The sequence below is a fragment of the Castor canadensis genome, chromosome 6, assembly GCF_047511655.1.
Source record: "Castor canadensis chromosome 6, mCasCan1.hap1v2, whole genome shotgun sequence".
Taxonomy (NCBI): domain Eukaryota; kingdom Metazoa; phylum Chordata; class Mammalia; order Rodentia; family Castoridae; genus Castor; species Castor canadensis.
Window position 1 is genome coordinate 64584249 of NC_133391.1, and position 23347 is coordinate 64607595.

At 41.1% G+C, this 23347-nt stretch overlaps 1 protein-coding gene across 5 annotated transcripts in view; it reads right to left on the reverse strand.

Moving 5' to 3' along the window:
- The window catches only part of Marchf3 (membrane associated ring-CH-type finger 3), a 136258-nt gene that overhangs the window by 18380 nt on the left and 94531 nt on the right, over positions 1-23347 (reverse strand). For all 5 annotated transcript variants that reach the window (XM_074076607.1, XM_074076603.1, XM_074076604.1 and 2 more), the window contains 2 exons: positions 17625-17868; positions 14600-14804 (listed from right to left, as the gene is read on the reverse strand). In XM_074076607.1, the coding sequence (XP_073932708.1) occupies positions 14600-14804; positions 17625-17812 (393 nt within the window). In that variant the 5' untranslated portion in view covers positions 17813-17868. The remainder of the gene's footprint in view (positions 1-14599; positions 14805-17624; positions 17869-23347) is intronic.

Genomic DNA, 23347 nt, shown 5'->3' on the forward strand with positions numbered 1-23347 from the left:
TCAGAGCCTTCAGGGTGGCTGCTCCCTCTGCCTGGGATGCTTTCACCCATGGCTGGTCCCTTCTCATGGGACATGCCTCCACTTAATGTCACTTCTTGAGACCTCCACCCACATACCCTTCTTTACCACAGTCTTTACCACAAGAACCTGTTCTAGCTCCTTTCTTTTATCACTCTCAGAAATGATCTTGTTTATTTATTTACTTGTTTATTCTGTGCCTTCCTTCCTAGCAGGCAGGCTCTCTTACAACATGACATTCGTCTGGCCTGTCCCCAACTTCCTTCCATTGCCAAAAATATCTAATTTGTGCTTGATAAATACTAGTTGAAGAAGCAAAAAAGTCCTTTCAAACCAGAGAGCTACTTTGGGCAGAATTCAGATGCATATAACTGAAATGCAGACATACATACATCTTTCACCCAGACTCTTCCCATCCAATACAGTACACGACATTTTCCTGTGTACATAGGAGGTGCTCTGGTTTTCACAGCTTTGTTGAAGCATAATTTATGTTCAACACCTGAGAGATGTGTGACACTCCTGGAGAACTCAAGCCAATAATCTTAAAGGACTATAATGTGTCATAAATACTATATTTGTGTCTGGAACATTTTAATATGGCTCTGGCATTATTTAAACAAGTACTGCACACTTTTTTTTTTGAGACAGGGTTTTGATACATAGCCTAGGCTGGCTGGGAACTTGTGATCCTTCTGCCTCTGTCTCCCAAATGCTGGGATTACAGGCATGCACCACCATGCCTAGTGGCTACATACATTTACACCAATCATTTGAAATTTTCCAAAGATAAGATTTATGGCACAGCAGGATTAGATAACAAAAGTAATTTTATGTTAACTTGCAACTTTGGATATACGCAAAATGGAAATCATCTCTAATTATTTTAGATCATCACTGTGCAGAAGTAATCACAGCCAAATAAAGATTGCTTATCTGAAATATGAAAAGATACTGCAGAATTACGTGGCATATGTGATCAATGTAAAGCAGAAACACAAGAAGAGGAGATGAATGGAGAATAAAATAAGAATTTCTGGAAGAAACTGATGATAAAATGCACAATGCCCAAAATAGAAATTATTGGGAACAATTGATTCATACCATGTAGTCTTTTTCCCCTCTCTCCCTCCCTCCTTCCTTCCTTCCTTCTTTCCTTCCTTCCTTGGGTTCCCACTGTGCAGCTATGCAGCCCAGGCTGGCCTCAAACTCATGATCTTCCTGCTTTGCCTCCCCAGTGCTGGGATCACAGATGTGCATCACACACCCAGCTTGTGTCATCTTTTATACACACAAGCAGCAGCTCCTGCTTCTCTTCTCCTGCTTTTCCTTGGTCTTTGTTGGCCCTGACCCTCCAGACTATAAGCTTAGTGATTTTTAATGCCCACTCTGCTTGGCTGCTGTTAGAGCCCAGGAGTCTGAATGTTTGAATAATTACTTCCAGCCAAAGCACAGATCATGGGGTTAAGGTACCAGGACAGTATACCAAGTAAGAGCACAAAGTAGAGCACTGGAGAAAGATGAGACTATGATAAATAACACAAACTAGAATAACAAATTCCTATTTTTGGTAACAAGGAACTTATAAGGAGAGGTAGAAATAAAATTCAAAGCCAGGTCCTCAAAATGGACCTGGTCCTCTCACTCTCCATCAGGTACAGACAGAATGTAAAAAAACTATCCAAGTAGGGTATGGTAGAGAGATTTCAATGAAATAAAATGCATGTGTAAGTGAGAGGACAGAAGAGACATTCTCACCACAGACTCCCAAAGTAAGCAAGAATGTGAACATTTGAAAAAAGAGGGAAATTTCTGCTAGATGGAAGGACCATAAGAACAGAGGAGCTTTTAGTTTCACAATTTGATGTTCTGCTGCCAAAAAGGGACAGATATTTAGGAGGATCTGGCTGACCTTGCTGACATTAGGCACATGCTAGAAACCAGTGGGTTTGGGATCTTGCAAGGCCCCAGTGCAGGCAATGGCTTAAGTTCATGAGTGAGGTGGTACCTCCTTGGTTTTGTTCATAAGTCTGTCCTCAAATTTCAAAGGCAGACCATCATTACACAAGTAATTTGGGATGCATTATGCATTCTATGTTCACATTGGCCAAGCCCCTCATGATTTCTGAGATTTCAGACATGTACCTCACTAGCTTTCTCACATCTAGATTAAAGAGTCCCTCACTTTCTGTCCAGCTGTCCATCTTTACTGCTTTTTCTGGACTTTCTGGATACACCTCATTGGTGTTCAGAATATCAGATAACCAGATGAAGACATGTCACTGTATTACAGAGGGGAAGGCAGTATTAACTATTTTGATGGCATTACTTATCTTGGTTATGTTTGATGTACATCGAAAACTTTGCTACAAAACTCATGGAGTTGTGTTTAGAGAAGACATTCTTAAGGGGTATGTGGCAACAGCTCAAATGACATAAGAGATGACATCAGGGACTAGCATTTACAAAGGGCAATCAGAAGACCAGCTGGATGAACAGTTGTCTATGGGAAAGCTCTATTTCAACTGGGAGAGAAAGAGACATTTTGAGCTTGAATGATCCTGAGACATGTGCCCCTCAGAAGTCCCCATGGCAGAACCAAGCCAACCATGGAGGAACCTAAGTTAATAATCTAGCCTGGTCTCTGTATATGTACATTACTGAATCACCAACTCTCCCTTTAAGACTAGCAAATCACACTCACTGTTGTAGTCCACATAGACATTTTATGTGGTTTTCTCATAGAAGAGGGAATTTGAAGTGGTAAGAGCGTCTCTTACTTTTCAGACTTGAGATAGTTGATGAGAGCAGGACACACTTTGGAAATATCTGTGTGTTTCCTTGTGGTTTATGTAACCATTTTCCTGGATCAGTGGTCCTTGACATAAAGCTCAGACCTTTAGGAAATCTGTCACCTATTTGAACTTGTAAACACTGAATGTCTGTGCATTTCAGGGGAGAAAGTTCAAGCTTTTAGCAGATTCTCAAACATACCTGAGACCCAGAAAAAAAGGTAAGAAGCATTGTTTGGGAATATTTCCTTAAAGTGTGTAAGGCTCTTTGATCCAGTCTGACTTTCCAAGAAGAATTTGAGAATATGGACATTAGGATTTGCTAGTCTTTTGAGAATCATCATTTCTCCTTAGATCCTGAACACGCCCATAATTAAAAAAAAACCCAACAAACAAAATAGGGCACAAAATGTGAGATTAAGAGAAATAATCTCTGTCTATAGGACAGAGGACAGTAGAATAAGAAAGTAACTAAATTAAATTACTAGGCTTAAAGGAAAAAAGGGCTCATCAAATCCTGAGCAAGGATTGCAAAGACTCAGATAACATAAAAAACCATTGTACAAATGACTTTCATAAAGTAAGAATGTAAAAAATAAACAGGGTTTCACCACATGAACTGCAATAGGGAGAAAGTCAAACTTTGAGGAGGGAAGAAGCCATTGACATCCAAACACTGGTTTCCTCATTTTTTATTTTTTGTACCCAGAACTACAAATCTTTTTATTTTTATTATATTATTGCTGTATTGGGGACACATTGTGACTTTTACATAACTTCTCACAATATATCATAGTTGAATTCACCCCCTTCATCATTCTTCTTTATCCTCCTCCCCTGGTTTCCTCATTTCTGAAATGGAGATGGTTGTGTCTATAAATCGGAGAGAATTAAAGTGCCCAGAACAATGGCATAGGCTAAGGTATCAGGAGATGATAACCAGGGGGAGGAGAAGTTGGAAGGAGGAGGAGAATGAAATAAAAACTACAATTACAGCAAGGAAGGTTAAGATACATTTTCTATAAAATTTGATACTTGACTTTGCTAACACTATGCTAAGTGAAAGAAGCAAATGCAAAAGGCCACATGCTATAGGGTTCCATTTATAGGAAATGTAGGCAAATCCATAGAAATTGAAAATAGATTAGTGACTGCCCAGGTAGGGGTAGAAATCAGGGATGGAGGACTGGAGAATGAAGGTTGAGGTGTGTGAGATTTCTTTTTGAAGTGATGAAATGTTTTAAATTAATTGTGTTGATGATTACATAACTGCGAATACACTAACTGCCACTACACTAGTATACGTTAAATGGGGAGTTTCATGATATGTGAATTATATCTCAGTAAAGCTGTTTAAAAAGATTGAGACTGGAAAACTCTTTATTAAAAATGTCTGACGTGCCCTCCTTCATTTTGCATAAAGGAACCTTTCATTTTGCATAAATTCCCTTATATAGGTATTTCCTTCCGCTTGCCACGTCTCTTCTAATAGGGTGATTTTTCAGATATATATCAGGTGTGTCTTACAAGCAGCTGAAAATGTGTATATTCTGATAAATGAATGGCTTCTGAGGTTCAACATTAAGGACATAGATCTTAAGCAGATCAGCTAGTCTTTGGAAAACCATTGAGCCATTTATTAACTTCATCTCTTATGACTTTTCTCCCATCATCTTCTAGTATATAATACAACCAGCAAGCCTTTGGAAGTAGGCAGATAGTGAGGAAGAGCTGCATGATTTTCCAGGATGGTGACTATTTCTCCTTCATTTTCTAATTTCTGCTTTTACTGATTCTTTCTTGATTGAAGTCCTTAAATGTCTATATATTCTATTTTACAACTTTCCTGCTGCTCCTACTTCCCAGCATTTCATATAAAACAGCATTAGCCATTTTCCCTCAGTGTGCTAAGAGATTTTGAACCTCAGTACTTGCTCCAACTTTCTATTTCAAATACCATTACTGAAGGTGAAACAATGATCAAATAAAGAGTAGGAAATATTATATTTTCCTCTCTTAATCTGACCTTGATTTTCACAAACAGAGCCTTATGCATTTTCATGAGTGGGACATGTAAGAATTAAACTTCTTTTTCAAAATTCCAAACCAAAAGCTTAAAACTTTCTTTTCCCCTCTTTTGTGTTATACAAGCACAACATAACTTTCTTCTCACATATCCATCACTGTGCAACCTATCCCTCGAATTCACTAATAATGGATTATAAAGGAACAGTTTTAAACTCACAGGGTCCCCATTCCTTCAACAACAAAGGCAGGCAGCAATGAGGCACAGCACAGAAATATATGCAAGATGAGAAACAAGAGAAGGAAGGCAAAGCCTGGAGATCCAAAGACCTGAACAGGGGTCTTTCCTTATCTTTCCTAAAATCTGCTACACCTGTCAAAAAAAGGTGAAACAAAGAATTGAAGCAATTTACACAAATAATTCAAAGAAAAACCAGTGTTTTCCTTCATGAATTACAAAATGAGATCTGCTAATCTGACTTATCTCAAAAACAGTCTTTAAAGGAACTTGCCTCACAAGTGTGTTCAGTAGAAGGCTTTTGCACAGCCATTCGTGTAAAGAGGGAAAAGGCTCTTAACAGTTCTGAGTTTACTAGACTTTCTAATAACACCTCTCCTTTGAAAGAAGACTCAGAACAAATTGGTGACCTAATGACTCAGTAAAATGAAGACTTAAATGCAGAGAAAGAGAAACTAGGTGAGAAGTGAGAAGAAAAGATATGTAAAGACCGTTGGAAACTAAGAATGACTTTTCTGGCTTCTCACAGGGTGGTGTAGCCAAAAGTTTTGTTTCCCAATTAGACTAGAATATAAAGAAAGAAGAAATGTCACTGTACTAGCCCAACACCCAGACTGGGATTTTTAAAAATAGGCTTTCTATTTTAGAGCAGTTTTTGGTTCACAGCAAAATGGAATGGAAAGAAAGTACATGTGTGAGCACCATGTATCCCTGTTCCCAACCCCAGTGTTCCCCACTATCAACATACCCTAGCAGAATGGCACATGTTACAATTGATGAACCTACATTGACATGTCATCATCACCCAAGGTCCTTATCTTACCATGGGGTTCACTCTTGGTGTTGTATATTCTGTAGGTTTTGACAAATGTATAATGACATGTGTCCACCATTACGTTCTTATACTGAATTAGCTTCACTGCCCTAAAAACCCGCTATGTTCCATCTATTCATCCTTTCCTTCTCCCTAACACCTCTGGAATTAACAGACAAATTCAGCATGAAAAAGAAATCAGGGTTTTAATCATTTTTTTTATTTTCTTGTGTTTTTTCTCTTTTTTGCACTATTGGGAGTGAACCTTGGGTCTCACACAAGCACTCCACCACTGAGCTACATCCCCAGCCCTCATTCTCTTTCTGAAGCACATCTAGTCCTGTAGAAAGGCTTTCAGTTACTGATAAAGAAGAAGCTCTTGGCTCTGTGGGTGTACATGTGCTTATAAATGGGCTAAGGAAGGAAGAAGCCAAGTACTGTGGTCTGAATGCTTTTTATATCTTCCAAATTGATGAGTTGAAATCCTAAGCCCCCCGTTGATGGCATTAGGAAGTGGAAAGTGATTAAAAATCATGAGGATAGAGCCCTCATGATTGGGATTGGTGCCCTTTTATAAGAGGTCCTTCTGTTTTGTGAGAACTTAGAAAGGCGTCAGCGGTCTGCTACCTGGAAGAGGGCTGACCATTCTGGCACTCTGATCCCGGACTTCTTGATTTCCAGAACTGTGAGAAATAAATTTCTAATTTCTCACAGTTTATCACGCTTATGGTATTTTGTTATAGCAACCCAATTAGACTAAGATGCCAGGCAGAAAGAACATGGATTTAGGGGCCAGAGAGTCCTGGATTATTCTTCTGCCTTCTTCACTTACTAGCCTTGAGATTAAAAGTATATCAGATCCCTGAAGAGTGACTTATGCCTCCAAATTGTAGCTGCCTAATCTATAAAATGGAATACCTGAGATGTTGAAATAAGACGATTATATAAAATGTATAACATGTAATATTTTATCCTTGCCTAGGAAACAGGTAAATATAATTTAAGAAAAAACCACAAAACTTTGTGGTGTGAACATCTTAAAGATAAAAATAGATGGATTTAAAGTAAATGAGTTAGTGCCATGGTATTGCAGTCAAGATCCAGGCCTACTCTAGAAAATGAAGGTCTTAGTATGAAAGGGCAGGCACAGTGTTATTCACTGATTAAAGACCATGGACCTCCCATTTCCTAACTGAAGATCCTTCCTTACTTTGCTCGTTTATATGGCAATACAAGTTGCCATATTTGTATTGGCGATACCTATTGCCAATAATTGTCCATTAGGCAGCATTCAACCTTAATCATGTATTGTTTACAATATGTCACAGCACATTTCTTTAAAACTTTGTATTCCTTCTTTGGAGCTACAAGTCAGTTGTTACACTTAAAACTGAGGAGGCACGTGGAGGGCTGGCAGAAGCCCTCAGCAGGGAGTACTATGTGTATTCTAAAACTCTGCCTCAGAAATCTTCACAGGGCTCCTGCAATTTGTCTTCCTTTGGTTCCACCAGGACCTTGTACCTTGCACAAGGCAATTCCTGAGAGTTAATTGTGTCTTGTTATTTCAACAGGGTTCAGGAGAAAGATGATTACCAACTGTAGTCATTCAGTGACATTTCACTGCTCCTTTCTCAGACTCCCCTTTACAAAGCTCTCCTGCCAGCAGCCCAGGGACACCTTCACCTCCACCAACTCAACTCCCATGTAATAATTTTTAATTGCCTGTCTTTCAAAGACACAAACCCCTTGACAGTCAACATATGCTGTACTACTTGTTCTTACATTTGGAGTTAGCTGCAAGGGTCCAGAATCTTTCAAGATGGTATCTTATTTTGTTAACTTCTTATTCTTAGCCAGATGGGCTTAAAGACAATTTGGCTGGAGTTTTTCTCCTATTTGAGAATACCTAAGAATGAATTAGTGAAGACCAGAAGACATTTTCTCTATATCACCAAGAGTCTGTTCTAGGAAAGATATGTTACTCTCAAAATTCTAACATTTATTAATTCTGGGTAGTGGATACACACCTGGTTGTTATAGTATTCTTCATCCTCCTTTCTTTCGTTTCTTTTTTTTTTTTTTAACATAGAATGATTAAAGTCATGTGGAACATTTTTTTTTTTATCAGTACTGGGGATTGAACTCAACGTCTTGTACTTGCTAGGTAGGCACTCTACCACTTGAGCTACTCCACCAGACCTTTTTGTGTTGGTTGTTTATTTTTGTATTTATTTATTTATTTATTTATTAACAGTGGGGTTCATACTTGTAAAATAGGCACTCTACCACTTGAGCCACACCTTCAGTCCATTTTGCTCTGGTTATTGTGGAGATGGGGTCTTGCAAACCATTTGCCCAGGCTGGCCCTGAGCTGTGATCCTCCCAGTCTCAGCCTTCCAAGTAGCTGGGATTATAGGTGTGAGTTACTGGCACCCAGCTATGTTGGTTAGTTTTGAGATAGGGTTTTGCTTTATGCTTGGGCTGGCATGGACGATTCACCTCTTATTTGAGCTTCCCTGTGTTGCTGGGATGATAGGCATGCCCCACTGCAGCTAGCCATTGGTTGAGATAGGGGTCTCAGGAACTTTTTGTCAGAACTGGGCTTGAACCTCAATCCTCCCAATCTCTGCCTCCTGAGTAGCTAGGATTATGGGCTTGAGCCATCATACCTCACCATGTAGAACAATTCTTTCCTTTTTCTTTTTTTTTGTGTGTGTGTGTGTGGTACTGGGGTTTGAACTCAGGGCCTACACCTTGAGCCACTCCGCCAGCCCTTTTCTGTGATGGCTTTTTTCAAGTTATGGTCTTTCGAACTATTTGCCCAGGTTGGCTTTGAACCTCGATCCTCCTGATCTCTGCCTCCTGAGTAGCTAGGATTACAGGTTTGAGCCATCACACCTGGCCATGTGGAACAGTATTTGGTGTTTTGTGTCTGCTCATAGTTCTTACAAAGGGAGCAGCTACTCAGACTGAAACAGGTCCTTTGAGAATGTGGATTCTTCTTTTTTTTTTTTAAGTTATGAGTAACTTATTAGGAAAGCCAGAGTACATTTTAAGGGGTGAAGTGGGCAACTCAGGTAAAATTTGACTGCTAGAGTGTGGATTCTAACATGTATTTCAACCCAAGTTCATTGCAAGTATCAGTACAATTGAAATAGAAACTTCTCATGTAATTTGTTTTACGCAGGAACTGGATTTTCCCTCCAAATTAATCCTCTACTAGCAGTGGATGAGCTGAAAGCACAGGCACCAAGCAGTTAGCTCACTTCCATCTGGCATGACCATGTGAACACTTCGGTTGGCTTGCTTTTTTAATGAAGTGATTTTTAATGAAGCAAGCTGTGAATTTAATAGATACCTTAAAACAGCTTCTTTGTAACTAAGCTTTAAGTAACGAAGCAACTGCCAAATTAACCACCAAAGCCAAGAGAAAAACTCAAGGCTAAACAACTTCAGAATTAGGAGTGCTAGAGTTTGGTCATCAGACATGTCATCTCAACTACTGGCACAAGGGATGGTGCCACAAGCCCCTGTGCAGGCAGATGGTCTGATGGAAGGCCCACTCAGCGACCTTGTCAGAGGTCAAGGAAAGGCTTGGATAGCACCAAAACATACTCAAACACTGGGTATATTCTCACTACTGTCCATGTGGGTGCAATGTGTTTTAGATGTTCATTTTCTGTGTAATTTTGAATTAGCCCTTTTAGCTCACTTGTAATGTGGGGATAACAGGAAGGAGATCAACTAGGTCCAGTCTAGAATACCTTGAAAGAAAATGTTGGTAGAAAGAAATGCATAGAGAACTCTTAAATGTGGGAGGAATCACCCAATCCCAGTAAAATGAAGGCAGGCAATGCAAGCCACTGAAGAAAGCTGAAAGAGTATGAGATAAGGTAAGGCCTGGGGGATGGAGAGTGTGCATCCCATTTGCAGGCATTCAAATTCCTCAAATAAAAAGCATCAATCCAATAAAACTCACCTATCACATGCTATGACTTTAGTCTAAATACCTTACTCACTGGGCTGCACTTGGGTTGGAAGGATGAGAGAAGCTAGTGTGCCTTCCTATATGGAATGGAATGGTGATTTTTTTGGCTGGGAATCTTCTCAAATCAGTTTCTATCCCCATAGCATAATTCCTTAATTACCCAACTGCTACAACAGTTTGCTGATGAAAGTGAATACTCTGAAACAAACAAACAAACCCTAATGCTTTTCTTGAATATTGAAAATCAAATAAAACCAAAACACACTATAATCAGATCCCAGCATTGTCCCACCTATGTCTGATAAAGATTAGGAGTTAAGCAAGCCTTGAATCTATTAAATGGCAAATGCCAGGGTACAATGTGATTTCTCTGAGTAGCTCTCCCTGCTCTGTGTATAGTTTTTTCCTGCTGTGTAGCTGGAGACTACCCTGAATCCAGGGCATACTTTAAAACCATTTTCCTCTAAGTGACTTAAAAAAAGGATTCATAAATAAAATAAATTTTGAAAAAGTCCTTAATCCTCATCTTCCTAGCTTTATATCCTATTACTCTGAGTAACTGATATGTGGGAAAACACTTCTCAGTTTCAATTTAGCTAAACCTCCGATTCACAGGAAACCACTTTTAAATTGTTCATGTAATTCTTATCAATCAGCTGGGTCTGTGTAAAGGAAATAGGAATATGGAAACCTAATCACTCCCTTTGTGAAAAATCACCATGTCCCTCTGATCAGGGGAAGACCTGAGTCTAGAAAGTCTTTTTTCCACATTCCCACTGTTTCCCGGCTGCTTCATTTTAATCACAATGTTTTTGAGCTGACCTATGACTTCCTAAGTTTTCTGGGCAAGGGTGGATGTTATGGATACTTGTCCTAGGGAAGCCTAGTGGCAGATACTCTGTCACTAGAAACTGATGTTTCAAGCACTCCATTTGCACACAGTGAGATGGGCCTCCTTGAGAAACTACTTAGTCACAAGTGCAATCACAGTAGGCGAATAGAGTGGGACACACATCCTGGAGAACGAATCATAGTATTTTTATTGGTTTGTTGTATTTTACCCTTTGTTATAAAAGAATAGTATCAGAGTTCACCTTATAGAGAGAAATGTGGAAAACTAAAAATGAGCAGGAAGGAGACTATAAAACCACCCAGGCTGGTCATTCAAGTGAATCCTTTTATGGTTAGTGCATATCTATTTACTACATTCTAGTGGGTCATTATTCTTGGGGGTAATTCATCTTACAAATTACCTGTGGTACATTTTCTATCATCAACAAAACCCACACAGACTTCATGAGAGAAGTGCTAGTTGTGAAGGTATGAAGTGCAAGTATGTTATAACTGCTCTTCTTTTGCTATGCACATTTTGAATGCTTTCAAACTCTGCATGATTGGACACAGACCTTATGAGATTTGCATTAGCTGGACTATGGCAGAAAATCATCCACATCTGACTAAACTAGATGACTTCAGTGCAGCTCTCTTGGGCTGAAACTAGTTCCACTGACTCACTTTGCACCAGGAAAATACTTAAAATATAAAATTTGCTGTGCACCCACTCAAAGACCTAAAAGACTAAGTCTGGTCATATTGACAGGTAGGAGGTAGGCAAGGTAGATAGGTAAGTAGACAGACATATATACACATGTATATAAAATCAACTTGTGTTGATTTTATGATATAATTTACATACAATACAATGTACCCATTTAAAACCATTTAAAGTGAAGAATTTTTTTTGATTTTTTTTGGTGGTGTTGGAGGTTGAACCCAGGGCCTCATGCATGCACTCTACCACTGAGCTATATACCCAGTCCTAGGATTTTTTTTTAACATAAAAGTTTTTAGCCTTATCGAGACCAAAAGATGTCATGGAGTGCTCCTTGCTCCTCTTCCACAGAGCATCTCAGGCAAACAGTCGAGCCACACAGATGGTCAGTGGCAAAGCAGGAAGGGGATGCCCAATCTGTAGGTTCTAGTAAAAATCAGTGTATTGCTTTGGCTATTATGAGTGCAAACTCACCCTTGCAGGGGAAAAAGACTTCACATAGCAGACTGTGTACATGCAGCAGCCCCTGGGTTCTGACTGTTAAAAATGAACATTGAACTGCTGGCTGCAGAGAGTAAAGAAAAGGAAATGAAGGAGAATGCCTTGTGAACAGGGCTGTGTGGAATGAAGGACTGAGAGGGCTTACTGAAAAGTGCAAGTCTGAGGTGTTGAAGTAATTCCCTTCAATGTTAGCAACTAGATGCTGTCAAATAAAATTTATAAATGACTTTTAAAACTGCTTCCTCTAGCAACAAGAGCTGTTATTGTCACATTGATTTTAAAATTAAATGTTATGGAATTTTCTTGCTTTAATGAGATAGCAGATCCATCTGGTAAACAAAGTAATAATTAAAGCAATTAAAAGAGTAGAAATGAGAAATAAAGTAACAATGCTATTTCTGATCCTTAATCCAAACAATTGCATTTGGCTGATATACCCATATTTATCTGCAGGTAAAATTATTGAGGAACACTGCTCACTATGAATAAGCCCGCCCTTTCGTCAGAGGGGAAAAGTCAGTAATGTCATTTGTTTAAAAATCTGCCCACACCTGGTTCTCATTTGTTCTCCAGCTGAAAAACCAAAGACAACTTTTTATTGCTTGTGGTCAAACAGCAAGTTCATTTTGCCATGGGATGATCAAACGGCCAGCCTCCCCCAGGCTGAGAAGGTTTGCCTTTCACTTCCAACTTGTTCAATCATCATTAACTCTGAAAATTGTCACATTCCATTTGGGCAATGAAAATTTCACCACTGGTGACCGTTTGGATGAGGTTTTTGTAGGCAAGGCCCTAAATCTTGTAGAGCACCTCACACATTCTCAAGGTCATTTGCCTTGTTTCCTTGTTTAATGACAGTTGCTTAAGATTCTGGAGTCAGTCTGTGACCCAACAGCGGCAACTTTTAAGAACATTCCGTACGTAGGTATGTGTTACCCTCTCTCAGATCGGAAAAGTTCCTTGAGTGAACTGACACATGCATGTTATTAGAAAACCGAGGTGTGTGCACTCATGTGTGCATATGCCACACACCAGTAGCCCTCTCCCTGTTTGTTACATGTTATACATACATACTAAGGATTTTCACCAAGCTGAAATAAAAGTTTTCTTTATTGGGAAGATACCAGTAAAGAAGACCACTGAATGGAATCCATTTAAAAGCAGGATTTCCTGACTCTGCGAATCCAGATTCCCTAGAGAAGCTGCAACATCAAAGTTGAAAGATTCTGGAAAGGAAAAATCTGCTCCTTTTCACTATTGCCATTAGCCTTGAGAAATCTTCACTCCTTTGTTTATTATTTCATTATATTTCCCCTCTGCAGAGGGATCCGAAATATTAACTCCCAGTGAATCTGGCACAGGGCCTAATTCCAGACAGGACAGGCACTCTCCAAATGTGAATTTTAAAAAGTGGATGTCAAATGGCAAGATGGCTAAATTAAGAGGTTGCTTGATCCAGAGTCTTAAAAACATAGCATCTGCTAGGGCAAGTCAAATAAGATTGTGCCATTTGGCAAGTAAGTCATAGCTAAAACAAGTTCCAGTTAGAGGTCCTGATTAAATCTTCAAGATTAAAACCAAAAGAATGTATACACAGAGTTCTTCAGTGCTTCCAGTGCCTTGGCACTAACATACTTATTAAATGGTCTCCAAAAGGGACTTGTTGTTTTCTAGTTCTAGTTCTAAGTGCAGGTTTCCCTGGGTGAGCAGCTGAAATAAGGAGACTATCAGCAGGTCTGGATTATAGACACAATGCCTTGGCTCTTTTCAGCTAGCTCTGCCTCAAAATATATTAAAATATTTATTTTTGCCAATATCCAGTTTTTTAATTCACTAGTAGAATTTGGAAGCAGAGAGAGGGCAGAAATAGTAGAATCCTTTCTCTTTTTTTCCCCAATTCCTCTGACTAATACCAGAGCAGACCTTAAGTCTAAAGAAGAATCCTGTACCTCCTAAGACAAGAAAAAGAATGTCCTACCATTTTAATGGCTGAGTTGACAGCCCTGCCTTTTAAGAAAAGAGATTCCAATACTATGTAATTTAAGTTTGTGCATGGTTTCCCACGAAGGATATTTTTCATTCAAAGACTTGCATATATGCCCCCTGAATTATTCTATAAGAACTCCTTTAATCCTTATAGTAATTGTAAGTGTTGAGGTCACTTACCTGTGGTTATAGAACCCAGGAAGGCTGAGTCTAACTCTATTGCACTACACAGCTATATTTTCTCATGAAGATCTCTCAGGAGATGCAACCCAAATGCCCATTTATCTGTGGTTCCAGGTTGGGCAGATGGTGTGCAGAGAGAAAAGTGTTTCATCTGTTTGTTCCTTTTCACAGGGATTGAAAAATGGAGACCACATCTCTAAACTTCCCCTTTTGTCTTACACTCATTTCTTCTCCTTTTGTGTCTCCACCTTTGTGAAGGTCAGCCTTCTACCACTGGCTCCCAAGTGAGCAGGTAAGCTGTCCTTCTCTGTGTCATCTATCTCTCTGCTCACCCCCTTACACACACACACACACACACACACACACACACACACACACACACACACACACACAGCTATTATTGTGCTTCAGTGAAGCTGTGCAGGGCTTGTGATCCAGGCATAAAAGTAGACATCATTTGCTCATTACAGCTAAGTTTTCAGGACGTGCCCCACTTACTGACCTCCACTAACGGCCTGGGTTTGCGCTCGACTGCAAACCTGAAGTGGCAGAGTTCACAGTAGTTGGTGTTTGAGGACGACAGCCAGTGCTCCAGGCAGCTCCGATGAATTGTCCCCAAGGTCCCCGTACATTCACATGGAGAGAGCAAGTCCTCTTGGCTGCTACCCTCATGGCAGATCCTGCACATCGGCCGGTCATTGAAGGGGCTGCAAGAGAAGGAGGGGCACCTGCTGGTCACTGGGCTGTGACCTACCACCATGTGGAGGGCCTCTAGCTCTGTAGTTGCTCAGAATAGACACCTCTTTAAGGCCCCTTCGATTTTTACACTTGACCTTGGCAGTGGGGCCAGTGATCCTGGGCACTCCAGAGCACTTTTGCCAACATAGAGAAATAGAGTATGGCCAATATCAAAGTAGCCAGGTGTGGACCAGGGCCAAAAATGAGTGAAAATGGGCAACATGTTATTTTTATCTAGAACATAGATGAAGTTCAGGCAAACTACCAATTAAAAAACAGAAGTCATTTCTTATTAAAAACAGAAATTGAAATATCAGTTGTAGTATCTAGACAAATTATATCCTCTGAACTAGGCCAGGGCACTTTTGTGTACACAAAGGTTCTTTTTATTTCTCCTTTCAATAAAGTGGGAGAATGAGAGCAGGGAAATGAACTGGCAACCAACCCCGAGGCTGCCACACAGAACTGCAAACTGAGCCAGGCACAAAGCTGAGTGGTAGATGGCCCTTTGAGCTTTCTAAGGATGTTCTCTGGGATGCCAAAGACACTACACTGAAAGCGAGTAGTGAATATGTTCTACTCTGCCTAGAGTTCTACCTTCAACTTTAGAAAGCCCACTCCTGCACATTTTGTAAAGGCAGAGCCTATAGTTAACATTTCCTAGTGTAGGCTCTACAATCCAGCTACCTGGGCTCAAACCCCAGCTGTGGGGCTTAACTGTCAGCTAACTTTGGAAAAGTAATTTCAGCTTCCTGTACTTTAGTCTCTTGGTTTATAAAATGGGTACAAAGAATGGTGAGGATGAGAAATGCTTACAGCAAATGCCTCATTAATGCTAGCTAGCGTCACTTGTGGAAGAACTTAGGTCAAGAAAAATCAAATCATATGGTCCTCATTATGCAAGTCCATGGCCAATGGAAGGATCAAACTAAGATGGCCTCACCTCTCAACTGGTCTTGTGTCCTTAAGAGGACCATCCTCCTCTCAACCTACATCTTCCTATGTTGTTGTGCTAGTCTTTGTTGGGGATTAGCTTTTTTTAAATGTCATCATGATATGTGGCAACCCTAGGACTGGCCTCCTCACATACCTTTCCCTTCCACTCCCTACATACCCCAAAGATGACAGTGACCTAGGTCCATGCCCCATCACTCTCTTCAACACTGTCTTTGACCCAAATGGAAGCAGACATGGAAACATGGCCTTTCTGGGAAAAATCCTGAGACTGAGTGAAGGCTAGAAGGAAATTAAAAGAGGAACCAGTCTCCCTCTCACTTACCCAAAAGACCCACTCATGCTTGGGCAGGAGAGAGGGAGAAGAAAGATGACAGAGTTGAGTTTTTTCTCCTAGCCTCCTTCATTGGCTTTGAGCTGTATGCATGTAGCACTGCAACTTTCTAGTGTGTTAGGACAGCAGGTAAAAATGCCTGACACACACACACACACACAGAGACACACACACACGCACTGGCTCACAGGTCTCAGTCACTTCAACCCAGCCTGCTCCTCCTGATGGGTCACAGTGACTGATGACTGCCAGGGTGACCAGTGCATACCCAGTCATCTAGTCTCAGTTCACAGAGGGGCCAAGGACACTTACCACCTCATTGGGTTCTGTATCCTAACCAATTGTTTGAAGTTCTCTAAGAAGTGGAAAAACATATATCACATATTCTTTCTATTTCTTTCCTTTGTGGCAGATACACAGATTTTTAAATAGAAGGCATATGATCGATGGTTATAGCATGCATGGGTGTGATTTAATGTCTGAGAGCCACTGTGTCCAGGCTGTGGTGCCACTAGTAGTCTTATTGCAGGCACATGAGGAACCTGTGGGCTTATGTCTGCCTCAGAGCAGTTGATCAATCACTTACACCCAGGTAAGTGGCCAAGGTGTGAATAAAAGATCCATGGTTTCAGGATCAGAAGTGCCAGAACTAACATTAGGGGCAAGTCTGGTGGTGACAGGTATTTTACATTTCTAGGTCAAAAGTCCCACTTACTCATTTTGAAAGAAAGCTGGAGAAGCCAACACTCACTTATAAGCCTGGCAGTCCATAGCTCCTAACCTGACACTGGGAACAGCAGCACAAGAGGTAACCCCCAGGGACAAAGTGCTGCCAGGGTAAGTGGTCTCTGAGATGTTCAGAGCCTTTGTTCATCTCTACATTGTTCATCACACAGGAAGATAGCTGTGGATGTTGACAGTAGCACTTCACAGGCTGAAGTATATGTGAAGGGTTACAGATGGGGGCCACAGAAAATGAAGGACAACAGAAGAGGCCCCTCCATGGTGAAAGGCCCCTCTACTCCAGGGAGTGGACAGTGTGCCCACTGTGTGATGCTGATCAGTATGCACAGTAGAAATGTCACTTCAAAAGTTTTGCCCATAAATCTGTTACCTGAAATTGGGTACCTTCTTTATTCTACTCTAACGCCAAGGGCTACCTTTGTTAGCTGCTGGAGACAATGAGAGCATACTTGCCATAGCAATGTCAAAATAACAAATGTAAAGCAAGCCACCACGTCTTTTGGGATCCTTCCCCAGCTGGCTCTCTATAAGTGTAACATGTAGAGAGGAGTCAATACTTGACACCATGAATTTGAGCTTCATGCCCTATTGCTATAGAAACAGCAGTAACAGAACTTAGGTAGTCTTTTTTTCCCCCAGCACCTTCTCTGACCTGACACAAAGGCCAGAGCACTAATCACATTCCTTTTAGCATTTTCGTCTGACAAACAGTTCTCTGGATCAATTACAGATTCATTTATTTTAATTGTGGTACTACCTCTGGGTGGCAAGAGTCCGCACTACTGATGACAACAGCTGCCCGTCCTTGGCTGAAACTTGCATGACATACTGTGGCTGCCCATTCACGAGGCTGCCACAATCCTCCACGGTCTTCACCACGGGTGCAGCCGAGCTGGTGCAGTCTGGCAGGACTTCGGGCAGGTGACTGCAGCGGCTGGTTGTCATGGCAACAGACAGCAATTACTCTGCTAATGGCTTCCACATTCGTAGAGGATTTCCATCTAAGAGAGATCAGAAAACAGTTTACTTGGGCAGGGTGGTTAACAGAAAATGGAGAATTGTGGGCCACCAACATCATGATGTCATTGCTTAATAAAAATATCAGGGTTGCTTAGGCATGGCACATTATCTTGTTACCATTAAAGTAACAAGTGTGTAACACAATACAAGTGTGCATGCACAAGCCCGCCTGCTGTGTACACGTGCCCCACACAGCCCACAAGAAACAGTGAATGTGGTTATGAACAAGACGGCAAGCATGTGTGTCTATAAACATTCAGGAGCCCTGCTTTACATAAGGGGCAGAATGATGGCTCTGAATTCTAGATCTGAAGAGAAGATAAGCAGTTCTCCCGTTCTGCACAAGAGAAGCAGTAACAGTCTCTAAAAGTTACTAGCTCATTATTAAAACCATTTGCAACTATTTTTTTCTTGTAAGCAATTTATTCTCCATGCAGCTTCATTCTGAGATAGATTAAAAACAGGGAGGGAGAAAGAGAATTTGGCCAAGTAGCACATTCCAGGACAGTATTTGCCAAAAATGTTAGCATTTGATTATTGTTCCACCTTTCTGACATTTGCCTTATCTATGCTCACTAATGTAAGTATTTACTTAATATGTCTTGAAGATTAAGTTTCTTTAAAAAGTTAACTTATGGACTGGAGGTGTGGTTCAAGAGGTAGAGCACTTTGCAAGTGTGAAGCCCTGAGTTCAAAACCCCAATCCTATAAAAATAAAAGTTGAAAAAGTTAACTTATTTTAGTCTGTCTTAAACAAATTTCCTCATGAAATGGTTAGTTTGATGAGCTTGTTTTTTTTTCCAAATGAAATGGACATTAAAATAAATGCAATAGCAGTGATGTTCTTGTTTGTGTACTATCCAAAATCCAAGGGCACATGCATCAGCATAAGGAACCATGTAGGAGAATGTAAGAAAGCGATGTATGGTATCTCTATTGTTGATTATAAATAATCCATTATCAATGGCCTTACTTCCCTGACAGACTCTACCATATAAACTGCAAGATTCTGTTCCTGATCTGTGAGGTGCAGGGGTAGGTTGTGACCTCAAGTTTGAAGCATTAAGACCCACTAGAGTAAGGAACTCTACCATATCCTATTGTTGGCAATAGGTCATCATGTGACACATAAGAAATGCAGGGCTATGTAGAAACCCGTAAGAGGACATGTGTCCAAAGGTGTGGTTGTCACGTCCCACACATGCCCTTCCTGCTAGCCTACTCACCTCAAACTCCACATGGCTTGGGCTCAGATGGCGGTGGCAAGATGGGTTGATGCACCAAGCTCATGTCAATAAGCAGTCTGGGTAATGAAAGCCCCATATCTAATTAAATGAACATCTTGTCTTCCCCCCACTCCAAGAGGACATTTGGAATTCCTCCAGTGTGCATCACTCCCAGATATCTGTCTCTGCTTATTACATTTGACATGATTCCCCACAGGGATGGAAAACAGGAACTTTCCAACTTCTAGAACAATGTACATCAACTAGACATTCTCAGGGTGAGAATGTCGTGTTTCCACATGAACTCGAGTGGACAATTTCCTTTCCGATAAGCACCATCAAGAAGGCATGATCTTTGGAGACAGCTGGATGTGATCATCACCCCCTCCTTGCTGCTGAGGTGTCTGGCTGGCCTCAGTCCAGCAGCCTTCCTTTCCTGTCTGCCTTGTAGCTATGAGTCCTCTTGGGGTGGGTGAATGTCCCAGCCCTGTTCCAGCAGCCCTCTGGAACTGTGGCTGTGGACACCAGTCCTCAACTGAGGACTGGCGCAGGGACACAGGCAGGGGCTGTCCTATCCACGCCATTTCATGACACCAATTCTAAACAGTCAAAGAAACATACTTAGGCAGCTAGCATAGGGTACAGTTTTGCCTCTAAAATAGGATTTGTTGCTTTATTTTACATTATGAATGCAAGAAGTGTACATCATAAAAAGCACAGAAAAGCACAAAGAAAATAAAATAATAAAATTCAATTATGATCACATTCAGATAACCACAGTACATTTTTTGAGTGGATGTCTTTTTATTTATTTTTTGTGTGAAAATTGGTAGGGTAGAATTTGTAGCTGGGATCAGAGAGTCTTCTTTTAAAACTTAGTTATATTAGCTGTTAGGCCAGCAAACAAAAGAATGTTAAGAGATGGTCCCCTTCTAAAACTGTGTGTAACTCCCCGCTGGCCTACCCTGACAAAACTCCATTGACATGATTTTAAATTCTCATAATGGCTCACAGCCACAAAGTGCAGCTTCCTGGCACAGCTCTCTTGCTTCACAAGGCAGCCATAGATTAAGAGCCAGGGGTGTGTTGGCAGGAAAAGCAGACACAGTGACCTTCTTGCTGCATGGAATCATTATGTCTGGGTGCACTCTGAGAGTCTATTTTCGGGTTTTGCATAACTCCAGCTCTGAGGGCAAGTGCTCCCTCCCTACACTCAATGGAACTGGAAGGGGGACAAGAAGGTGTAGCGTATCAATAGGATCAGGCTGTCAGGAGTTAGGCTACCCTACTCAGGCATGTTGGTGCACCTGTAACCTAGATTAGGTCTCATCAAAGGAAGTAGTCCTCAATGTGTGACCCAAATCCACAATAAAATGCCCTTAAAATATTCTAAAAGAGTTTCTGTTAGACTCATTTTATATCTGTAATTTCACTTCTGGATGATATTCTTCATTTCACTTCTCTTCTCACAGGCAAAGGAATATTATCAGCTACCTGATCAGTCAGTCCATTTGCAGTGGGTGTTGGGCATTGAGTTCAGCATAAAGGGACACCTCCACCTTGCCTTCTCCTCCACACAAACTCTTGCTCCCTCTCTTGTGCCATCTCGGCAGAACACTTCGTTCTCAAATCCCTCACTCAATTTAGAACCAAACTGAGCAAAATTGCTTCTAGTCCAGTCCTTCTTGAAGAACGCACCAGCATGTTTGCTATACACCACACACCAGAATAATCTTGAGATATGAAGACTGGTGTGTCAGCAATAAGTCTCAATAGCCCTAAAAGACTAAGTTTTGAATTAAAAATAGGATAGGGGGGATTACAGAGTAAGCGCATGCTCGATCATGCTGGGGATAGCAGAATTGGTCCAGCCCCACAAGAATGGATCCAGTCACCTACTCAAGCAGAGGAGGAGGAAAGGGAGCACATTTTGCCCTGATCTCAGAGGCCGAGATGCAGGAAGGGGCAGACAGGAGTGGGCCTGTAGGCTATATATACCAATTGGCATGCATATGTTGCACCTAGGGCAGTGACAAATGGCCCACTGCATTTCCCTGTCTTGTTCAGAACCACCTGGGAAAACAGCAGGCTGTTGACTTGGATGCTAGAAAGAGCTGAGCTGTTGGTTTGCAGCATAGTACTGTCTTTCTGCAAAATTTCAAGCACCATTTGATTGCTTTCTTATTAATACCAGTACAATTCTGTTATGGGAAAGTAGCTTCTTAGTCCACACAAGAATTCTTTTCTCTGGGATTTCTCAGGATAAAAACATAGTGCTAGGAGAGAGATGTATAAAGCATAAACCTGAAATCTCAAACTGCACTGCTAGGTCAGGTCCTTTGTCAGCCAAGTTTAATGCCTTGTACGATTTCTTCCTCAGGCTGAGAATAAACCATGATTTGGTACAGGCCAAACTCAGAGGCACACAGTGGAAAGAGTGGGAGCAGGTGGATAAGAGGGAGACAGCAAAACGGAGGGGGAGACTAGATTAATGAAAGCCTGATTAGAAATTGTTAAAATAAAAAGACTTGTCTGTTAAACTGTGACCCCTGCAAAGAATAGAATATGGGTTTTACAAAAGCAGGAGACCCAAACAGCCTGCAGCTAAACATCCTTGTGTTTCTGGGACAGTCTGCCATTGGAAGTGATTTCCATGGGAACTTGACTGGCATTATGAGGATGTGTTCTCAGGCATAGAGGAAGGAATGAAAGCATGCAGAAAAGTATATCCTCTGAAGCCCCTGTATCTTAGCAGCTTCCCCCAAACCTCCACGAGGATCACGAAGTTACAAAAAGTGTATTGTTCTTAGAGGCACGATAACTAAACCTTTGCTGTGGTTCACCGAGTAAGTCACATAGTCTCCCACATTTTCCTGAGATTTCCTAAATGTTTAAAATTAGGGTACTAATATTTCCCGAGTCACCTTTTCTCATTGGTTGTGAGGCTTAAAACAAAACGTATTAGTCAATTTTCCATTGCTGTAACATAATACCCAAGGCTGGATAACTTATAAAGAAAACAAGTTTATTCAGCTCATGTTTTTGGAGGGTGGAAGTCCAAACAGCATGGGACTTGCTTTCCATGTGTTGCATCGCATCATGGCAGGTAGCATCATGGTGGGAGTTTGCACAACAGGGAGAGATAAACATGGTGAGAGGTCTGCTCTATGACGTTATAACCATAGTCAGTGATAATGTACTGCACATTTAAAATCGGTTAAGAGGGTAGAGATCATGTTAAGTGTTCTTACCATAATAAAATACAACTTAAAAGGAGTAGTTGGCATCTCAGATCCAAATATATCCTGGAAGGGTCACGTGTCACCTCTACAACCAAAGGTGGTTAACAAAGCAAGTCAAAGAACCAAGTTCATTTATTCACTCTTCCTCTTAAACACATATTTTAAAAAAATTTGAGAACTTGTTAGATATTCCTAGTTAGTTTTTGGTAGTGCAGGGTCCAACTATTTCAAAATCCTACATTTTCCAGGGAAAAGTGCAGGCCACCAAGCAATCTGGAGTGCTCCCTGGTCTCCTCTGGTACTGCAGAGATGTGAGGACCCAACATTTTCATTACCACCTGTGCCCTTGGCAATTCAGGGGAATCCACTAAGGCCCTCGGTTTGGGGGCATTATTGTAGAACTATGGAATGGCTAGATGTGTCTCTGCTCCCACAGAGTTCTGCATCATTAACACTGGTCCAGGACCCAGAAGCTTGACCTTTACATGAGAGATTCTGCTTCAGAGAGGAGCCGTAAAATGTCCCCTAGCTTTCTTCGAGGGCTGCTCAGGGAGTACAGCCTGCTCTAATGAGACCAATGAATGGGCCATACAAGGCAGTCGGCAATTGAAATGAGGAAAAATAGCAATAATGGCCCATCCAGGAACTTTCCCCTCCCAGTTAGCTTTGCAGACTTTGAATTCTAAGAACAGTTTCTGAGAACAGGGATGCTCTTTGATAGAACATTTCCCTGGCTTTTCAGGCATGTTAGAACCAGACAGTGCACTGCATGGCTGATGAACTTGGAGCATCCTGAATGTGCAGAGCAAATGAGGGGGTGCAGAATATCACACAGTGACCTTCCCTTCCAAGGAAAATGGAGCAGATGACTAATTTCAAAGGCATTCACATGTAAGAGCAGCATATTTCTTCTGAGAACAGGACACAAAGGCTCTCCAAGGAGATTGCTGGGACATGATTACCATCAACGTTGACGGTTTCAAAAACACGCC